This window comes from Ranitomeya imitator, chromosome 10 (assembly GCF_032444005.1).
Source record: "Ranitomeya imitator isolate aRanImi1 chromosome 10, aRanImi1.pri, whole genome shotgun sequence".
Lineage (NCBI taxonomy): Eukaryota > Metazoa > Chordata > Amphibia > Anura > Dendrobatidae > Ranitomeya > Ranitomeya imitator.
The window spans coordinates 36148181-36167662 of NC_091291.1; the positions used below are offsets into that span (position 1 = coordinate 36148181).

General features: G+C 46.2%; 1 protein-coding gene across 1 annotated transcript in view; it reads left to right on the top strand.

Moving 5' to 3' along the window:
* The window catches only part of LOC138650943 (tubby protein-like), a 34394-nt gene that overhangs the window by 4620 nt on the left and 10292 nt on the right, over positions 1–19482 (top strand). Inside the window, exons 2-6 of the mRNA XM_069740830.1 lie at positions 12797–12832; positions 14335–14386; positions 15789–15951; positions 17235–17324; positions 17881–17991. Of these exons, the coding sequence (XP_069596931.1) occupies positions 12797–12832; positions 14335–14386; positions 15789–15951; positions 17235–17324; positions 17881–17991 (452 nt within the window). The remainder of the gene's footprint in view (positions 1–12796; positions 12833–14334; positions 14387–15788; positions 15952–17234; positions 17325–17880; positions 17992–19482) is intronic.

The window sequence follows — 19482 nt, forward strand, 5'->3', positions numbered from 1 at the left end:
CGGTGGAAAGAGGCCGGGAAACAAACGTCCAATAACTTATTATTATTTATTGTTAAAGCGCCATTTATTCCATGGCGCTTTACATGTGAGGAAGGGTATACATAATAAAAACAAGTACAATAATCTTAAACAATACAAGTCATAACTGGTGCAGGAGGAGAGAGGACCCTGCCCGCAAAGGCTCACAATCTACAAGGGATGGGTGAGGATACAGTGGGCGAGGATAGAGCTGGTCATGCAGCGGTTTGGTCGATCGGTGGTTACTGCAGGTTGTAGGCTTGTCGGAAGAGGTGGGTCTTCAGGTTCTTTTTGAAGGTTTCGATGGTAGGCGAGAGTCTGATGTGTTGTGGTAGAGGATTCCAGAGTAGGGGTGATACGCGAGAGAAATCTTGTATACGATTGTGGGAAGAGGAGATAAGAGCGGAGTAGAGAAGGAGATCTTGTGGGGATCGGAGGTTGCAGGTAGGTAAGTACCGGGAGACAAGGTCACAGATGTACGGAGGAGACAGGTTGTGGATGGCTTTGTACGTCATGGTTAGGGTTTTGTAGTGGAGTCTCTAAGTAATGGGGAGCCAGTGAAGGGATTGACAGAGGGGAGAGGCCGGGGAATAGCGGGGGGACAGGTGGAGGCCACAGAGCACTTCAGTATTGTCGATCACACTCGCTTAGCGGCCTGAGATCAGCGCATGTAAATACAACCGAAATGCTTCAGTGTGATGTGCAATATGTTAGCATTTGGGCCCATTTTAAACTTTGCCTAGGGCCCCACTTTGCCTAAAACAGGCCCTGCCCAGAAATCTAATATATAAAGCTGAATGTGTGTGTGTGTGTGTGTGTGTGTGTATGTGTGTATGTATGTCCGAGATTGGCATCTGCACCGTCGCAGCTACAGCCACAAAATTTTGCACAGTCACACGTCTGGAACCCGAGAGCGTCATAGGCTATGTTGTGAGGCAAAATTTTAACCCCGCGCTTTCCAATTCACCAAACAATTTTGCCCCTATCTACATAATGGGGAAAAAAGTGAAAGGAAAAGTGTTGGAGGCGTCGCAGCTACAGCAACAAAATTTTGCACAGTCACACGTCTGGACTCCGAGAGCATCATAGGCTATGTTGTGAGGTGAAATTTTAACCCCGCGCTTTCCAATTCACCAAACAATTTTGCCCATATCTACATAATGGGGAAAAGTGAAAGGAAAAGTGTTGGAGGCAAATTGACAGCTGCCAGATGTGAACAAGGGGGACTTAAAGAGTGAGAGCGAGTTTGGGCCCCGACATGGGATACTCACCACACACGGGGATATGAACACACACACAAAATGCGCCACACACTACCACGTGCTTGAACACATATTACCCTCAGCACACATTTCACCACACATACACCAACCTCGCCACATAAAAGTCGAAACACAAAAGTCGCTGCTCAGAACTCGCCACCCGCAAAACTCGCCACATGCAAAAACTAGGCTCACGCAAAACTCGCCACAAGTGCAAAACTCACCTCATGGAAAACTCGCCACACGCAAAACTTGCACACGCGGAAAAATTGCCACATGCACAAAAGTTGCCACACATGCAAAAGTTGCCTCACACAAAACTTGCACATACTCAAAAGGCACCACACATAAAACTCGCCATGCACAAAACTCGCCATGCGCAAAACTCGCCATGTGCAAAACTTGCTGCACACAACTTGCTACACTAACCTGTCACATGCAACTCGACACACAGAAAGTTGCTACACGCATGTCGCCACACAAAACTCATCTCACAAAAGTCGCTACATGCATGTCGCCACACGCAACTCAACACACAACTTGACATATGAAACTCGCCCTAAAACACACAAGAGTCTGGTATTATCCTTCAAAAATAAAAATCTGATTAATAAGCAGACAAACTACAAGAGCAACAAATGTACCATATAGGAAATACGGCAGCTGTCAGTCACATGACCTGTCTATTATGTGTATGTGTGCGCTAATATATACTGCCAGGGGGAGGGCTTCCTGTTGGCTGGGGATTTATCAGGCTGCCAATTTAGCTTACAAATACTGAGGTAAAAATACTGAGCAAATAACGTGTGAACAAGGTCTAATACAGGAGGAGATGACACACAGGTATATACTATATACAGGGGAGATGACACAGATATATACTATCTACAGGAGAGATGACACACAGGTATATACTATATAGAGGAGGAGATGACATACAGGTACATATATATACAGGAGGAGATGACATACAGGTATATACTATATACAGGAGGAGATGACACACAGGTATATACTATATACAGGAGCAGATGACCTACAGGTATATACTATATACAGGAGGAGATGACATACAGGTATATGCTATATATAGAAGATGACATGCAGGTATATACTATATACAGGAGTAGATGACACACAGGTATATACTATATACAGGAGCAGATGACCTACAGGTATATACTATATACAGGAGGAGATGACATACAGGTATATGCTATATATAGAAGATGACATGCAGGTATATACTATATACAGGAGATGACACACAGATATATACTATATACAGGGAAGATGACACACAGGTATATACTATATACAGGAGGAGATGACATACAGGTATATACTATATATAGAAGGAGATGACATTCAGGTATATACTATATATAGGGGAGATGACACACAGCAGGTATATACTATATACAGGGGAGATGACATACAGATATATACTATATACAGGAGATGACATACAGATGTATACTATATATAAGGGAGATGACAAACATGTATATACTGAGGTGATGAGGTGAAAATGAGAGGTGTGAGGTGAAAATGAAAAGGTGTGAGTGCAAAATGAGAGGAGTGAGGAAAAATAGTGGAGTGATCAGAAAATGACAGATGTGAGGTTGAAATGACAAGTGTTAGGAGGGAATGAGGGAGGAAAATGAGAGATGTGATTGGGAAAATGAGAGGCGTGATGGGAAAATAAGAGAAGTGAGGTGCTATAACTAACCACAGATATTTACTATGCCCAGGCAACGCCGGGCTCTTCAGCTAGTCATCTATAATTTGCATGAAAACGGAGCTGCAAGTGTTCATTTCCTCTGCAGCTCCACCACACGGGAAATAAAACATTGCATAGCGCCTTTATGAAATGAATGGTCTGTCCGTGTTGTACATGTAGACACGCTCTTTATAGCTGTTCTCTGCTTTGGCCAATTGATGAAAATCTAAATTGAAGGACTCTCTTCTTTTGACTTAGACAGTTCCCTAATACGGTATTTGAGTCAAGCCCTTTAATTATCCCTATCTATATACATAATTGTCTAAGGGTCACTTCCGTCTGTCTGTCTGTCCTCCTGTCACGGTTATTCATTCGCTGATTGGTCTCGGCAGCTGCCTGTCATGGCTGCTGCGACCAATCAGCGATGGCCACAGTCCGATTAGTCCCTCCCCTACTCCCCTGCACTCACTGCCCGGCGCCCGCTCCGTAATCCCCTCCACTCACCGCTCACACAGGGTTAATGGCAGCGGTAACGGCCCGCAGTGTAACGCACTCCGTTACCGCTGCTATTAACCCTGTGTGTCCCCAACTATTTACTATTGATGTTGCCTATGCAGCATCAATAGTAAAAATATGTCATGTTAAAAATAATAATAAAAAAACAAAAAACCTGCTATACTCACCCTCCGCCGCCTTTCCCGCTCCTCTGGACGCTCCCGGGACCGAGCCATTGCAAGCGGCAGCTTCCGCTCCCAGCGCTGGTGTGCGACAAAGACCTGCCGTGATGTCACGGTCATGTGACCGCGACGTCATCATAGGTCCTGCTCACACCAGCCCTGGGAGCGGAAGCTGCCGCTTGCAATGGAGTGGTCACTGGAGCGTGGCGAGGAGCGGGAAAGACGGCGGATGGTGAGTATAGCAGGACTTTAACGGGCCTTCGGAAGGTGAGTATATGTTTATTTGTTTTTTAAGTCTCTATACTACGTGGCTCTGTGCTGGGCAATATACTACGTGGCTGGGAAATATAGTACGTGGCTGGGCAACATACTACGTGACTGGGCAATATACTACGTGACTGTGCAATATACTACGTGACTGTGCAATATACTACGAGGCTGGGCAATATACTACGTGACTGGGCAATATACTACGTAGCTGGGCAATATACTACGTGGCTGGGCAATATACTACGTGGCTGGGAAATATAGTACGTGGCTGGGCAATATACTACGTGACTGGGCAATATACTACGTGATTGTGCAATATACTACGTGACTGTGCAATATACTACGAGGCTGGGCAATATACTACGTGACTGGGCAATATACTACGTGACTGGGCAATATACTACGTGGCTGGGCAATATACTACGTGGCTGGGCAATATACTACGTGACTGGGCAATATACTACGTGACTGGGCAATATACTACGTGACTGTGCAATATACTACGTGACTGTGCAATATACTACGAGGCTGGGCAATATACTACGTGACTGGGCAATATACTACGTGACTGGGCAATATACTACGTGACTGTGCAATATACTACGTGACTGTGCAATATACTACGAGGCTGGGCAATATACTACGTGACTGGGCAATATACTACGTGGCTGGGCAATATACTACGTGGCTGGGCAAGACTGTGGAGACCTGGGTGTCGTAACCAGTGCCTTCCCCTCTCCCATCAGTCCCGTAATGAAACACACACAGTCCTAGGTGGGTTGAACAGGTCGGTCACAGTTTATTAATTAAATAATCAGAGAAAGGGCAATTACATATCGTAACGAGCGACTCGCGCCGAGCTCCTGTCCGTGATCGACAGGGGAATTGGCCTAACGAGCGGTTACGACCTTTGCCCTCCTCCGCTTTTTCCGCTGTGACTTAATAAAGGTTACCAGGGTTAGTTATAACAACATACGTAATAAATTTTTTTTTTTTTTTTTTAATCTTATAACATAATTCACACATTTACATTCTCCTGCGGGTTAGTTTAATCATTAGCCTTTAAAAGGGAGGGTGGGTGGGACAAAAGCTTCCAGGTGTCCTGCCGGGAGTGAAAGAGAAAGTTCCCGGCCGGACACCTGGATTTAACCCCTGTAGGAGTGGCCGTAGGACCCCTCCCCTCTAGTGCCCACTGGCCGGCTGGGGGTCTTCTAATTAGTGCATCACTAAGGTGGGAGTGATGCTAGGGGGGAAATGGCACAGACCACCTTTTCGTCAGCTCTCTGTGTGCTCCCCAGTCAGAGACGCGTACCTTATTCAGTACCGCGTCTGCCAGACTGTGGAGACCTGGGTGTCGTAACCAGTGCCTTCCCCCCTCCCATCAGTCCCGTAATGAAACACACACAGTCCTAGGTGGGTTGAACAGGTCGGTCACAGTTTATTAATTAAATAATCAGAGAAAGGGCAATTACATATCGTAACGAGCGGCTCGCGCCGAGCTCCTGTCCGTGATCGACAGGGGAATTGGCCTAACGAGCGGTTACGACCTTTGTCCTCCTCCGCTTTTTCTGCCACGGAGGATCCCGTGTATTAACTACGCGGGATTCCGACCCCACCCCTCGATGCTAAGGCCTGTTCAACCCCATCCTGTAAACCAGACAGAAAAATATCGAGGCCAATGTCGGTTAGGTGAACTCCGTCCGGTCTTAATTGTGGCGTGTTATCCCCTTGTAGCGGGCGGTGACGGATCACGATACCGCCTCTTCCTCTCACATATTTTCCAATCCGCGCGTTGAATTTCCTTCTTGTCCGCTCTATGGCTTTTTTTATCTCTTACTCCTCGCCAGACGGCCCGTGGTGTTATATCTGACCACACCAGTATCATGTTCCTGAATAGACAGCTGAACCGATCCATATCCGTTGTCACCCATTTGTACAATTCGGCCACCTTTTGTTTGCCCAGGTCATTGCCACTCGCGTGTACCACCATTATCACCGGATGTTCCGCCATCCTTGCTATGCCAACCATCTCCTTAAACACCTGTTTCCACTGGAGGCCTCTGATACCCCTCCAGTTTACTTTTATGCCCGGGAGGTAAAGATTTGTTCCTCCTGGCCGCAGTTTGGCCCTCTTTTCGACCCAGTGAACGTAGGAATCTCCTACAACCCAAACTTTAACCCCTGTAAGAGACAACACATGTTAATTAAGCAAGTCAGGTCTTATGTATCTGGCGAAGCATGCGGACTTCCAACGACCCATTCTCTGCACCTCGGCCTCTGACACTCCTGCTCTAGCCGCTTCTGTGGCCGCCCCTATCCTGAACGAATGTGTCCCGTACTCTTTTGGATTTGCACCGGTTTTTTCCAAGCATAGCTTGAACATTGCCTGGAATTGGTACTTGGTCAGAGGAGACCCGTCTGTATGAGTGAAGAAAAATCTACCAGCGTGTCTTATCACGGCGTATCTTCTAACCATTTTTAGCGGGCAAGCTGGGCCCTCTGTGGAGTTAACGAGGACCCATGTACCCCTACTGGTGGGATCGCATTTGGATTTTCTAACCCTGATGCGCAGGGTGTCGCTGCATATTACCATGTCCTCATTAATTTGGCCTCCTTCCGACGCATTTTTTGCCCGCGGTAGCAATTCACTGATACGCAGTGCTCCGAAAAAGACGGTCGCAAAAGCTGCCGATAAGAGGGCTGCCTCATATTGCGATGAGCAGACCGACGGGGATATAGCAATCAGGTCCTGCAATAGTCTCAGAGAAATGGGGCGGCGACATTCTTGGCTCGGCTGAAGCCTTTTCCAACCTTTTATGGCTTGTCTTATGCAGAAGGACTTAGTTACGTCTACCCATCCCAATAATTGAAAGAAAAATGCTAGCCCCGATAATTTCCGTTGTGCTGAGGTGCCCAAGGCCCTTTCTTCTCTCATCCGCATTAGAAAATCAGTCGTCACCGCGCTTCGTGCTTGATCGCATTTATCGACTGGCCTACCCCGAATTAGTGAGCACCACTCCTCCCAAGCCTTACCATACACCTGCCAGATAGCTGGCGAAACGGAGGCCCGGATTAAGGGCATCAATGATTGGCCACTGTATCCCACAGGGACAGTGGACACAGGATACCCAGGGGTTGCGCGTTGGGCTGCTGGATTCTGAAATCCTGCCAATTGGAAAATAACAATGGGTTAATGATATTCTCGTCAACCTCCGCCACCACGGTGGCTCTACACCAAATATTGTTTTCTAGGCATAACAGCGCAAGCCGTCGCAAAAGAGCAAGTATGGGCAAGGATGAAGAAGACATGTGATTTAAACTCTTCGCTGTTTTCGTATTTTTAGTTTGGAAACGAATGTTCATGTTCCTCAACTGATCGGCCCATATCTCCAACGCTGCTACTACCGCAAACAATTCCCATAGGGCCGGGTCTTGCCCCCACTTTGTTGTCATCCATCTCTCTGGCCAACCAGATTTGCACCATTGGTTTTTATAGATTGCTGCGAAACCCTCTTTTTTGTTCCACCCTAATGTCAGCCCTAATTCCTTGCTAGTGGTCTCTCTAGCCATGACGCACGTGTGACCGTTGTACGATTGTAGGAACGTCTGCCATACCAGCAGATCTGCTTTTAGCGAACGAGTGAGCCTAATTCTATGGCCGGGCTGAGAAGCGCCTTTTGTTGCCAGAGATAGTCTGCGCGAGAATGCTCTGCCAGCCGGCATTACGCGGCAGGCGAACGTCAGTAGACCCAATAACGCCTGCATTTGCTGTAGGGTTACCTTTTTAACTTCGCGGAAGCCTTTCAACATTTGCAGGGTTTTTTGTATTTTATCCTCCGGTAAGCGGAACACCATCATGTTGGTATCTATTTCAATGCCCAGAAAGGGCAATACATTACATGGACCCTCCGTTTTCTCCGATGACAATGGCACGCCGAATTTGAGAGAGATGGATTTGAATTTTTCTAGTAGATCGAAGCAGAGTTTAGAATTTCTGGGGCCGACGAACAGGAAATCATCGAGGTAGTAAATTAGGGATTTACTGCCCGTCTCGTACCGAACTACCCAATCTAGGAAGGTGCTGAACAGCTCGAAATAGTGACATGAGATAGAACATCCCATCGGGAGGCACATGTCGAAGTAATAGTATTGGTCCACTTTGCAGCCCAGAAGGTGGAAACATTCGGGGTGCACGGGTAGTAAACGGAATGCCGATTCAATGTCGGATTTGGCTAGCAGGGCGCCGGTCCCGGCTGCCCGGACTAATTCTACCGCCTTATCGAAAGACGCATACGAGACAGAAGCTTCTTCTGGGGTGATTGCGTCGTTAACCGAATCGCCCTTTGGGTGGGATAAATGATGGATTAGGCGGTATTTACCGGGTTCCTTTTTTGGTATAATGCCTAACGGTGATATTTTAATGTTTTTGAAGGGGAGCGACGTAAAGGGGCCTGCTACCCTACCCAATTCTACCTCCTTTCCAATTTTTTGCCTAAGAATTTTGGGGAATTCGCGAGCTGATTTAAGGTTATCGGATAGGGTTGGTGTTCTTGTTAGCCTAAAGGGTATAAAGAACCCGTCGGTGAATCCCGCCTGCAGCTGCTGAGCCGCTTTCTTATTGGGGTAGAGCTTTAGCCAGGGGGCCATCGCGGTTACGCTCACTGGGGTTCTGCCTTGTAGGCCCTTTGTATGCCTGACGAGTGCACCTTGATGCTTGGTGTCCCCCCCGCAAGCGGAGCATTCGTGTCTGAATTTGCATAGCGCGTGGAAACGGCAGTTTCCCTCGTTATAAAGCCAGCAGGCCCCAGGTTTTCGCACGACCACTGAGTTCTGACCTGCGGCTCCGGAGTAATGAGTGGTCGTGGCTGAAAAGGGGGGCTGCTTTTGAGACAACATCATACGCAACCACACGTCTGTCGCTTTTACCCCCCAGCCTAAATCGGGCTGTAGGGCCAGACGCCTGCGGAACTCCTCGTCGTACCGTCGCCAGGCTGAACCGCCGTGCGACTTGTACGAACTATATATCATGTCCTGATATATAAACAATTCCGAGCAGCGTTCCGGATGTTTCTGGCCCATAATACAGCCCAATACTGCGAAGGCCTGGAGCCAATTATTCATGGTTAGAGCAATTTTCGATCTCCCCCTATCAAAACCCCTATCGTTAGCTCTATCCACCGTTTGTTGGTTGGCTGATAACAGCGACCATATATCTATGTAATCGTTGCTCCATATCTTCAGTCTAGTTTCCTGATCTATGAGCGCCTAGCGGGCTGATCCCGCAGAAGAAGGCGTCTTTGTGTAGGTTAGCGGATTGTGGTGTTGTGTTCACCACATTTCCCCTTGCATGAGATAATTGTAGGATTATCTCCTTTAACGCTGAAGTTAGCTCCATTTCCTTTACATTAACCCCGTAGCGTAACGTTTCCTCGCTATCCTTGGCACACTCACCGCTGCGTGACTCTGGATGAGTGGACACCGATCCTGGAGGAACCCCCGCAGATGTTGACGGGGGGATGTCGCAGGACGGGGAAACTCTGGCTCCCGCTACAGCGTGGGACTGGCCGATGTGCTGGCCGATGCACTGAGTATCGTGCGTTGGAGCCCGATTACTACCACATAGTGTCGGATTAATGGCTCTCTCTTCAGCGACTGCGCGGTGGTTGTTGTGGCTGGAAGCCGCGGAGGATTGTTCTCCCCGGCTGAAAGCCCTAGAGGGTGCCCGCGATTTAGAGGACTTGCCACGTGCACGATGACTCCTATCCGGACTTAGCAATACCTCGGACCCCTCGGATGTTGCTGATGACGGCCATCCTGTGGCCCGGGATCTGCGGCGGCTCCTATGGGAGCTGCGTCTGCGGCGGTGACGGGAGGGGCGTTTCGAGGAGTGGCGGGAACGGCGACGGGAGTTATCGGAGGAAGATTGGGAGGACGTGCGGCGTCTACGCCTTCGTCCGCCGATATTATGCGGTGCAATGGGGGGATTCTATCAGTAGACAAAGGGGGATAATTGGCCGTAGATGGTCCTGTAGCGCTAATCGGAAGGGGGGGCGGCAGGAGGTAACCATATTCCTCCCCATTGCTGGGATTTGACGGGGCGGTGGTACACGGAAACTTTTTATTAAGATTTTGGGCAGTGTGGGGAGGTGATAATGTGTCTGTGCTTGGTGCGTTTACTGAGAAGTCGCCGTGATTCCCGCTGCGCGGCTGTTGAGCGCCTTGCTCGGTCCCATGGGACCGAACAACGCGCTCTTCAGCCGCCCTGTGACCTTCCCGGCCTGACCCCTGATACCCCCGTACAGGCATCAGTGCTGCACCTGCCGGGGGTAAGCTGGAGGTCACGCCAGGTGATAAATGAGCACGCTGATCGGTCGAGTTTGACCGAACAGCGCGCTCTGGGGAACGTGAAGGGTTAAAACCAGCCCCCAGGTTACCCCCTGCGGGCGGCGTATATGTGCCCGCAGGGAAGGCAACCGAGGACTGGCCAGCGCTGTGTTCAGCGCTGATCTGCGGTGACCGGAAGTGGCTGGGCGGGGACCGGAAGTGGCTGGGCGGAGCCTCCCCAGCACTCCGAGCGGTGCCCGAGGCCTCCGGAAGACGCCTGCAGCTGCGAGGCGGAGAGGCCCTCCCATCCCCGACCTGGAGCCGCTCCGGGGCGCGGGGTAAGCGGGCGGATCACCTGCCTCCCGGTGCCACCACCGGCCTCTCCGGAGCGGCCGGGGAAGGGGGCGACACCGCCCGCCGCCGGGCGCCGCCGGATGAGGCCCCGCACAGCCGGGACGGAGCAACCGGCGCCGGCTGCCCATCGCTGCCCTCCGCCCCCACCGGAGTCCGGACAAGAGCCGGCGAGGAGACGCCGGCCACCCTCCGACGGGTGCGATGCTCGGCTCTACCCCGCCTCCTTCGAGAGGCCCCCAGACCATCTACAGCCGAGGGCCCTGATACCGGCAGCGGCACAGAGAGGGGCCCCTGCTCAGCGATCGGGGCCGGACCAAACGACGGACCACAGGGTGCTCCCGAAGGTATTGGAGGTGAGCTAGGCCCGAGGGGGCCCGAGGGCGGAGGGGTGAGGGAGAACAGCCCTGGAGTAGGTATACTGGGGGACGGACCTAGGGGACCAGAGGGCGACGGGGAAATGGAGGACGAACCTACTGGACCTGGGGACGAAGGGGTAATGAAGGACGGACCTATGGGGCCAGGGGACGAAGGGGTGAGAAAAGACAAAGCGGAGTCGGGAGAAGGCCCAGGGAGGTGAGCCCTGAGGCCTGTAAGGATGGCCTGAAGCCAGTGCTCACCTCTCTGTTCTAGTCCTTTCCGCAGGGCCTCGACCAGGGGGTCCGACATTACTACAGGGATGCAGGGACAAAAGCTTCCAGGTGTCCTGCCGGGAGTGAAAGAGAAAGTTCCCGGCCGGACACCTGGATTTAACCCCTGTAGGAGTGGCCATAGGACCCCTCCCCTCTAGTGCCCACTGGCCGGCTGGGGGTCTTCTAATTAGTGCATCACTAAGGTGGGAGTGATGCTAGGGGGGAAATGGCACAGACCACCTTTTCGTCAGCTCTCTGTGTGCTCCCCAGTCAGAGACGCGTACCTTATTCAGTACTGCGTCTGCCATATTCTACGTGGCTGGGCAATATACTACGTGACTGTGCAATATACTACGAGGCTGGGCAATATACTACGTGACTGGGCAATATACTACGTGGCTGGGCAATATACTACGTGACTGTGCAATATACTACGTGACTGGGCAATATACTACGTGACTGGGCAATGTACTACGTGGTTGGGTAATATACCGTACTATGTGTGCTGGGCAATATACTACGTGGCTCTGTGCTGAGCAATATACTACGTGGCTGGGCAATATACTACGTGGCTGGGCAATATACTACGTGACTGGGCAATAGACTACGTGGCTGGGCAATATACTATGTGGCTGGGAAATATAGTACGTGGCTGGGCAATATACTACGTGGCTGGGCAATATACTACGTGACTGGGCAATATACTACGTGACTGGGCAATATACTACGTGGCTGGGCAATATACTACGTGGCTGGGCAATATTCTACATGGCTGGGCAATATACTACGTGGCTGGGCAATATACTACGTGACTGTGCAATATACTACATGACTGGGCAATATACTACGTGGCTGGGCAATATACTACATGACTGGGCAATATACTACGTGATTGGGTAATATACCGTACTACCTGGGCTGGGCAATATACTACGTGGCTGGGCAATATACTACGTGGCTGGGCAATATACTACGTGGCTGGGCAATATACTATGTGGCTGGGAAATATAGTACGTGGCTGGGCAATATACTACGTGACTGGGCAATATACTACGTGACTGGGCAATATACTACGTGGCTGGGCAATATACTACGTGGCTGGGCAATATACTACGTGACTGGGCAATATACTACGTGGCTGGGCAATATACTACGTGACTGGGCAATATACTACGTGGCTGGGCAATATACTACGTGGCTGGGCAATATACTACGTGGCTGGGCAATATACTACGTGACTGGGCAATATACTACGTGGCTGGGCAATATACTACGTGACTGGGCAATATACTACGTGGTTGGGCAATATACTATGTGGCTGGGCAATATACTACGTCGCTGTGCAATATACTACGTGGTTGGGCAATATACTACGTCGCTGGGCAATATGCTACGTGCCTGGGCAATATACTACGTGGCTGGGCAATATACTACGTCGCTGGGCAATATACTATGTGAACATGCATATTCTAGAATACCTGATGCCTTAGAATCGGGCAACCATCTAGTTAATATAATAATTATGCTTTTTTGATACAGGCCAGAAAAGAGTTCTGCTGTTAAACTACGAACCAGGTAAAGAAATGCACAAATGTGTTATTCCTCAAATAATACTACCTGTACATCTACTTTACAGTTCTTATATAGGGCCAATTCTATCACGCTATATAAGTATTTCCTTCCTTCCTTCTTTCCTTCCTTTCTTCTTCCTTCCCTCCTCCTTTTTCTTTCTTTCTTTCTTTCCTCTTCCTTCCCTCCAACATTCTTTCTTTCCTTCATTCCTTCGTTCTTTCCCTCCTACATTCTTTCTTTCCTTTCTTCTTCCTTCCTTCCCTCCTTCATTCTTTCTTCTTCGTTCCTCCTCTCCTTCATTCTTTCTTTCCTTTCTTCTTCCTTCCTTCCCTCCTTCCTTCCTTCTTTCTTTCCTTCAATCCTTCCTTCTTTTATTTCTTCTTTCCTTCCTTCCCTCCTCCATTCTTTCTTTCCTTCCTTCATTCTTTCTTTCCTTCCTTTCTTCTTCCCTTCATTCTTTATTTCTGTCATTCCTTTCTTCTTCCTTCCTTCCTTCATTATTTCTTTCCTTCCTTCTCCCCTTTCCCCCTCCTGCTGATCATCAAATGAATGTGGGTGAAAGTTGAAATAATTGGTGCAGCCATATGTATGCGAAAGCCCAGGTGCCAAGACTAGCATTAAAGAAGACCTACCACCAGGTCAAAAATTGTAAGTTTTTGCCCTCATTTTATTCCTGCTGTTCCTCTGAATATGCCAGGTTTTTTTGTTTTAAATACGCTATCCGGTTCCAGAGATATAGTCCTTTTTGTTTAGCACCAATTTCCATGGGGGCGGTGCTCACCAGATCCTCAGGGGCGTGTCTTTACAATGCTTTGCATTATTAACCTGTAGAACATGCGCCATAAAAGGAGCAGTAAATTAAAAGGCCCATATCTCTGGAACTGTATGACAGATTTAAAAAAAGTAAAATCAGGAAAACTCAGGAGAGGAGCAGGAATAAAATTAGAGCACAAATTGGCCACTTTTGACCTTGTGACAGGTCCTCATTAAAGTGTATGTATTCTGATGGTCAATGGGTTTCCTGGGATTCAGACACACTCCAGACACACATTGACGGCCTATTGGAAGTAGGATTTTATTTATTTATGACCTCTGCCAATTAAGGATACATTCTAAATGTAAAATCCCACAAAATCATGTTCACACAGAGCATTCTTTTTTATTTCCTTGAAATACCCCAACAATTTTTGTAGACTTGTTCGCCCTATAAAGATCTCAATATTAAAACAATATGAACATCAAATACTCAAACAGTAAACGGCTCCATCATATGCCGAACAAAAACAGCGCCAGAGCCCATTGACTGTAATTGGGTTTTATAAGCTGGTCCATCATAATAAAAAAAAAAAAAAATATTATAAAAATAGCGCAGCATGCTGAACTTTTCCTTTTAATTTAAACAGCTTGATTGCATGTGTGAACAAAGTCTTAAAAAGTGCAGGAAGAAGGCGTTTTGGCTAAATAATATGTTTTCTGAACGATATTTTTTTTTTCCTTCAATGCAGTAGATTGCAAGAGGATGGACACGACGTGCGTCAGCAAAAATTGGAGAAGCAGGTAAAATCATGGATGTTTGTTTGGACCGGTGTAGGGTTGTTATCAAGGCGCGTTTAGAACACACCAACCCATCATCCAACTATACAGAACTAGTATATTTTCCGCCAGTGATCTGCTGTAGCCATTCTGTTATGGGTTATCCAAGGATTCTCTGGTGATCCAAGTCCTCCTTTGGTTTGTACAATTCTTGGTTCCTGTTTTATACGGTTCCTATAAGTAACTAGGAAACATTGTGCAAAACAATGTACACATCTATAAACACAAGTCACAATTCGGGATTACTGTAGTATTTAGTTAAAGAATAATATAAATTATTTTTTTTTAGATCAGATCAAACTGATCAGAATAACATAAAAAAAGGAAAATAACTAGTACTAACCTTTACCCATTCCCTGCAGCTTTCGTCCTGAGGTTCACCTGTTCCTTGCTGGTCTCTACTTTCCTGATTTCATCTCTGCATTCCAATATTGGCAGAGAATGTCCCCTCATCCAATCACTTTCCACAACAGTGAATGTCTCAGCCAGTGATTGGCCGACCATTTCCACGCCTTTCTGGCGTGTTGTGATAGGAACAGGAAGTAGAGACCAGAAAGGAATGGGTAAACCTAAGAATGGGAGTTAGATGAGATCACTGTGTGTATTACTATTTTTATTTTAAATTAAAATTTCAATTCTTTTTCCAAATCATTTTTATTTCCTTTAACTGTCATTTTAAATTTTGATTTCATTCGTCAACAGTGCATGTGAAAATAAGCAACTGTGTAATATATCTGGTGAGAGGAGTCTTCTTCGTTCTTCTCCTCTCCGGACTGATCATTAATACTCAATATTCGATTTTCATGGGTAAAATTGGTCATCGGTGAATACAGATTTTCCACTATTGAGATAGGAGATGACAGTTGGTGTTTGTAAATCCAAAGAAATGGGCAGCTAGCGGCAGGCAGACATTTTGAAGCAGAAGCAACAGTTATACTTCTCCATAGAACTTCATGAGCACCAACTGTCACCTACTAGCTCAGTAATGAGGAAAGTCTGTATTTGGTAAAGACAGATTGTGAGATAGGAGGTGACAGTTGGGTCTTTTAAAATGGAAGTTCTACTGAAACGACAGCTACAGTTCTCCATAAAACTTCATGAGCACCAAGTGTCACCTCCTGTCTCAGTAATGGGAAAACCTGTATTCACTGAAGGCATATTTTACCAGTGAATTGAGAATTTTGAGACTGAAAGCTCAGTCCCGGAGGAGAAAGAAGCAGATAATCAGATATATTACGTTTCCTAATAAGGAAACAAAATTAAAACATCTCAATATTACAGATAAATAGACTGAACTGTCAACCAAAAAGAGATTTTTATCGCAACAAAAATGCCATAATCATTATAAGAAATATTTTCTCCCAAGCGAAATATTCATGAGAAGAAACAAAAGAGGAAGCGCCTGGATCCTCTAATGCTTCAAGCCAATCCAGATATGAAGGTAAAGCCAAGGAGGAGTCCAAAGTCTGAGGAGCAAGTACTACTGGTGGAGCCATGTACCGTGTCCAGCATTAATTCGGGAGTGGGAGGTAAAAACACTATGAACTATAACCCTAAAGTACCCCTCCGACCCACAGATCAAATGTGATGGGGTATGAAGAGAAATTATACCTAAGTCTTCCTTCTGTTTCCTTTGAAAATTTAGCAATCTCTTCTTCCTTAGCCCAACATTGCTGCCACACTTTTTTGGGGGCGTAGTCTGAGAATCTCCCCCTGATCTTGGAGTGACCAGCATGGATTATGACAGTCAATCTGATAGCAGATGGAGCGTCTCAGACTACCCAACACCAATGTGATTGATTCAGTTGAAAGTTGGTGGACCGCCATGGCAGTGCTCTGGGCCATCATATAGCCAAGAGGGCCCAAATATTTCATAGGTGCACCCTCACAAGGTATTTTTTTAAATTATTTTTTTTTTGGGGGGGGAAGGGTTAAAAAAAAATAGAAACAAGTCCAGATATGTTAAGAAACCATATGGCACAGACATGTAGACCTATGTGTGATATAACAGAAGAGTCAATACTATGAGCCATCAAGAAGGGAGAGAGTTCATTGAAAGAAAAAATGGTTCAACAAATATTTGGAAGGTTGGGGGTATAAGATGAAAAAAGGGTTTACATAATGTAAAGGTCCATTAAAAAAACAAGAGATCACATAGCCGGTTAGATAAAGTATGATCAAGCTCACCCAGAAGGAAGTTACCAACGATCCTTGGCCACTAGCTAAACAGAACAGACCATGACTACTCATACACGGCTGAGCTAGTCCCAGCTCGGTCACACAAAACAGCTTTTGTCCATAGAAACCACCCATGATTGCAGTTTGGTGCACACGGCCTGTTCAGTCTCTTCTCAGAGATGGATTCCAGCTTGTGTCTCTCTTCAGCTCCAATACACATCCACTCTGGTCAGCTTCCCTCCCCAGCTTACTGATTAAAACTAAGGAGAACAGCAGCTAGCCTGGTTATATGCAGAGCCAGCGAGGTGCAAATAATCGGCGCCTGTAGAACTAGGAATTAACCCTAGCACACCTGCCTTTGCTAAACATATATTTTTTATTTTTTCTAGTACTGGTAATGACCTGTTTTTATCCAAATTTACAATAAAGTTTTTGCCCATTTTTAGTCCAGAGAATGGCTGATTTCCTGCTATATTCTAATTTAATCACCTAGCCGGTACCATGAGGAGTATTGATATTAGGTACAATTTACAAGGATAATTATACTGGACACACTAATGGGCTATTATACATTACTTTTGTTTTGCTACTCCGTTATAAAAATGTGAAGGTATTACCAATCCTATTCTCTCAGAGGGAATACATGAAAGCGTTTGCAACCCTCCGACGGGAAGGAAAAAGAAGGCTGATTGCAAGATCGAGAAGAAGGTGCAACACCGTGGAGGTATTATACCTTTTCATTAATGACAATTTTAATTTCATTTTTATATCAGTACCTAAAAAACCTTAAAGGGGTTGTCCACCTTTGGAGGCATTTTTGTAACTTAAATGCATGTATTGTGAGAAATAAATACGTTTTGAAATTGGGTTTCATTCAAAATTTTGCTCCATTTGTCTGTTATCGGCTCTTTGTTTCCATACACATCTAACTTTGGTCAAATATTAGCTTTGAGGAGTTCAGAAAAAGACAGATAAATGTTAATCGCCCATCAAAGCAAACTTGCTGACAGATCCTCAGCTAACTCATCCCACTGTCAGCAATAGACAATGTTACTCAGCGGCCATAAAAGAGAAAAGGTGCAACATTTTCAATGAAACAACCCAACAGTTAAAAATATTTTGAAAAAAATGTTTTATCGCAGCACAGAAGACTAGACTATGCACTGGACCTGGGGAGGGTGAATAAAGAAAGCTGTGTTTTTTTTAAAACAAACTGTAGAGGTGAAAATTTTATGAAAGGGGAAAAACTCTTCAAGAAATTCTTCTTTTCTTTCGAATAGAGATTTCAGAAGAAGATCTAGAGGAGACAGTTCTTGAAGACACCAAACCCCTAACGAGCAGGAAAGAACACTTCCAAGCCAAACTGAAGCAGAAGACCAAAACCAAGGCAGGTATGTGTCATGAAAATGTCTTTTAAACAGGACGATTATTGCCTCAACGATTGTTTCTTCATATGAATGGTTTTATCTTTACAAGATATCTGATAGACGTGGGTCCCACCAATGTCTCCCACATCTTTTTCAAGAACTCATCCCCATCTTATAAGGAGTGGAGAGGTACAGTAGCTTCGCATGCAGCTCTCACTATTCACTTGAATGGGAGTTTGGAAAATTGACTAGAAAGTTCGGTAATAATTCAGAACTCCCTTAAAAGTGAATGAAGTCTGCGCGGCCACCTCTTCTACAACCCACACAAGTGGCTCAGGTAGTGCAGCTCATCCAGGATGGCACATCAATGCGAGCTGTGGCAAGGTTAGGGTCCCAGTGACATGACCCGCGCGTATCAACTGCTTATGGTATTTAATAATCAACAGTGATGCAAATTTTCGTTAACAGATTATTAATTTGATGTTTGGCCTTTATACAACTATGGTTTCATGGTCTCCACCCCCATAAGTGGAGTGCGTCCCCTCTACTGTAAAAATCCTTACTATTTGGCTAAGCACGTATGACCGTGTATTCTCTCATCTGATGCCAGATCAATTATGCTAATCACATTGATCAGTGTCAGCATGTGTGATCCGATTCTCTTGGATGAGGAGATGAGGAGAAGATGGAGAAAAAAAATTCTCCATTTTTTCCATGAAATGAGGCCACGGAAACCGGACTGGACTCAGATGTTATCCGAGTGGAGTCAGATGGTTTCCACAGACTCATTGACTTGGAATTTTGGATCTAATTCAGGCATGCTGCATTTTTTGTCCTCGGTCCAAGGAAAAAAAATTGGACATGTGAACAGCCCCAAAGAATAGAATTGGTGCCAGCGAGATCCGATGTTTTGTCGGATCGCACTCGGACTGAAAATAGGGCCATGTGCACGAGTCAAAATTTTCGATACGAGTGCTGTCCATGACCTCACATGGACCAAAGTCTTTTGATGTTTAGATAGCAGTTTTTTCCGCTCAGACCGAATGTCCTTGTGAATAAAAACAATAGTATTTTGTATGAGACTAGAGAATTTAAGTCTGTGGGTGCACAAAATAAAAATCAGACCCATACGAAGCCACAGTATAGAATCCAATTTTTGTGCCGAAAATTGGATAATTATTTATATTCACATGTGACCTTGGCATTATTAGTTATTATTCAAGTTGTAGAAAGATAATTGATAAGGACCTACTACCTTCTTCAAAATTGGCGCACATGGATTTTTTTTTTCAAATTATATTTTTGTTGTCTTTCACCATTTTTGTCGTCTTTCACCCATTTTGCAACTTGTTAAAGTAGCACACTTTGTAAAATTGTGCAAACATGTGCCAAAATAACCAGTGTGCATAAAATCACTCTGGGGAGGTGGGGACCACTGAAGTCCAACTTTTTTTTAAGTACAGCATTTGATGAATCAATTTAAAACATCTGGAAAAGACACAGGGACGTAAAAAG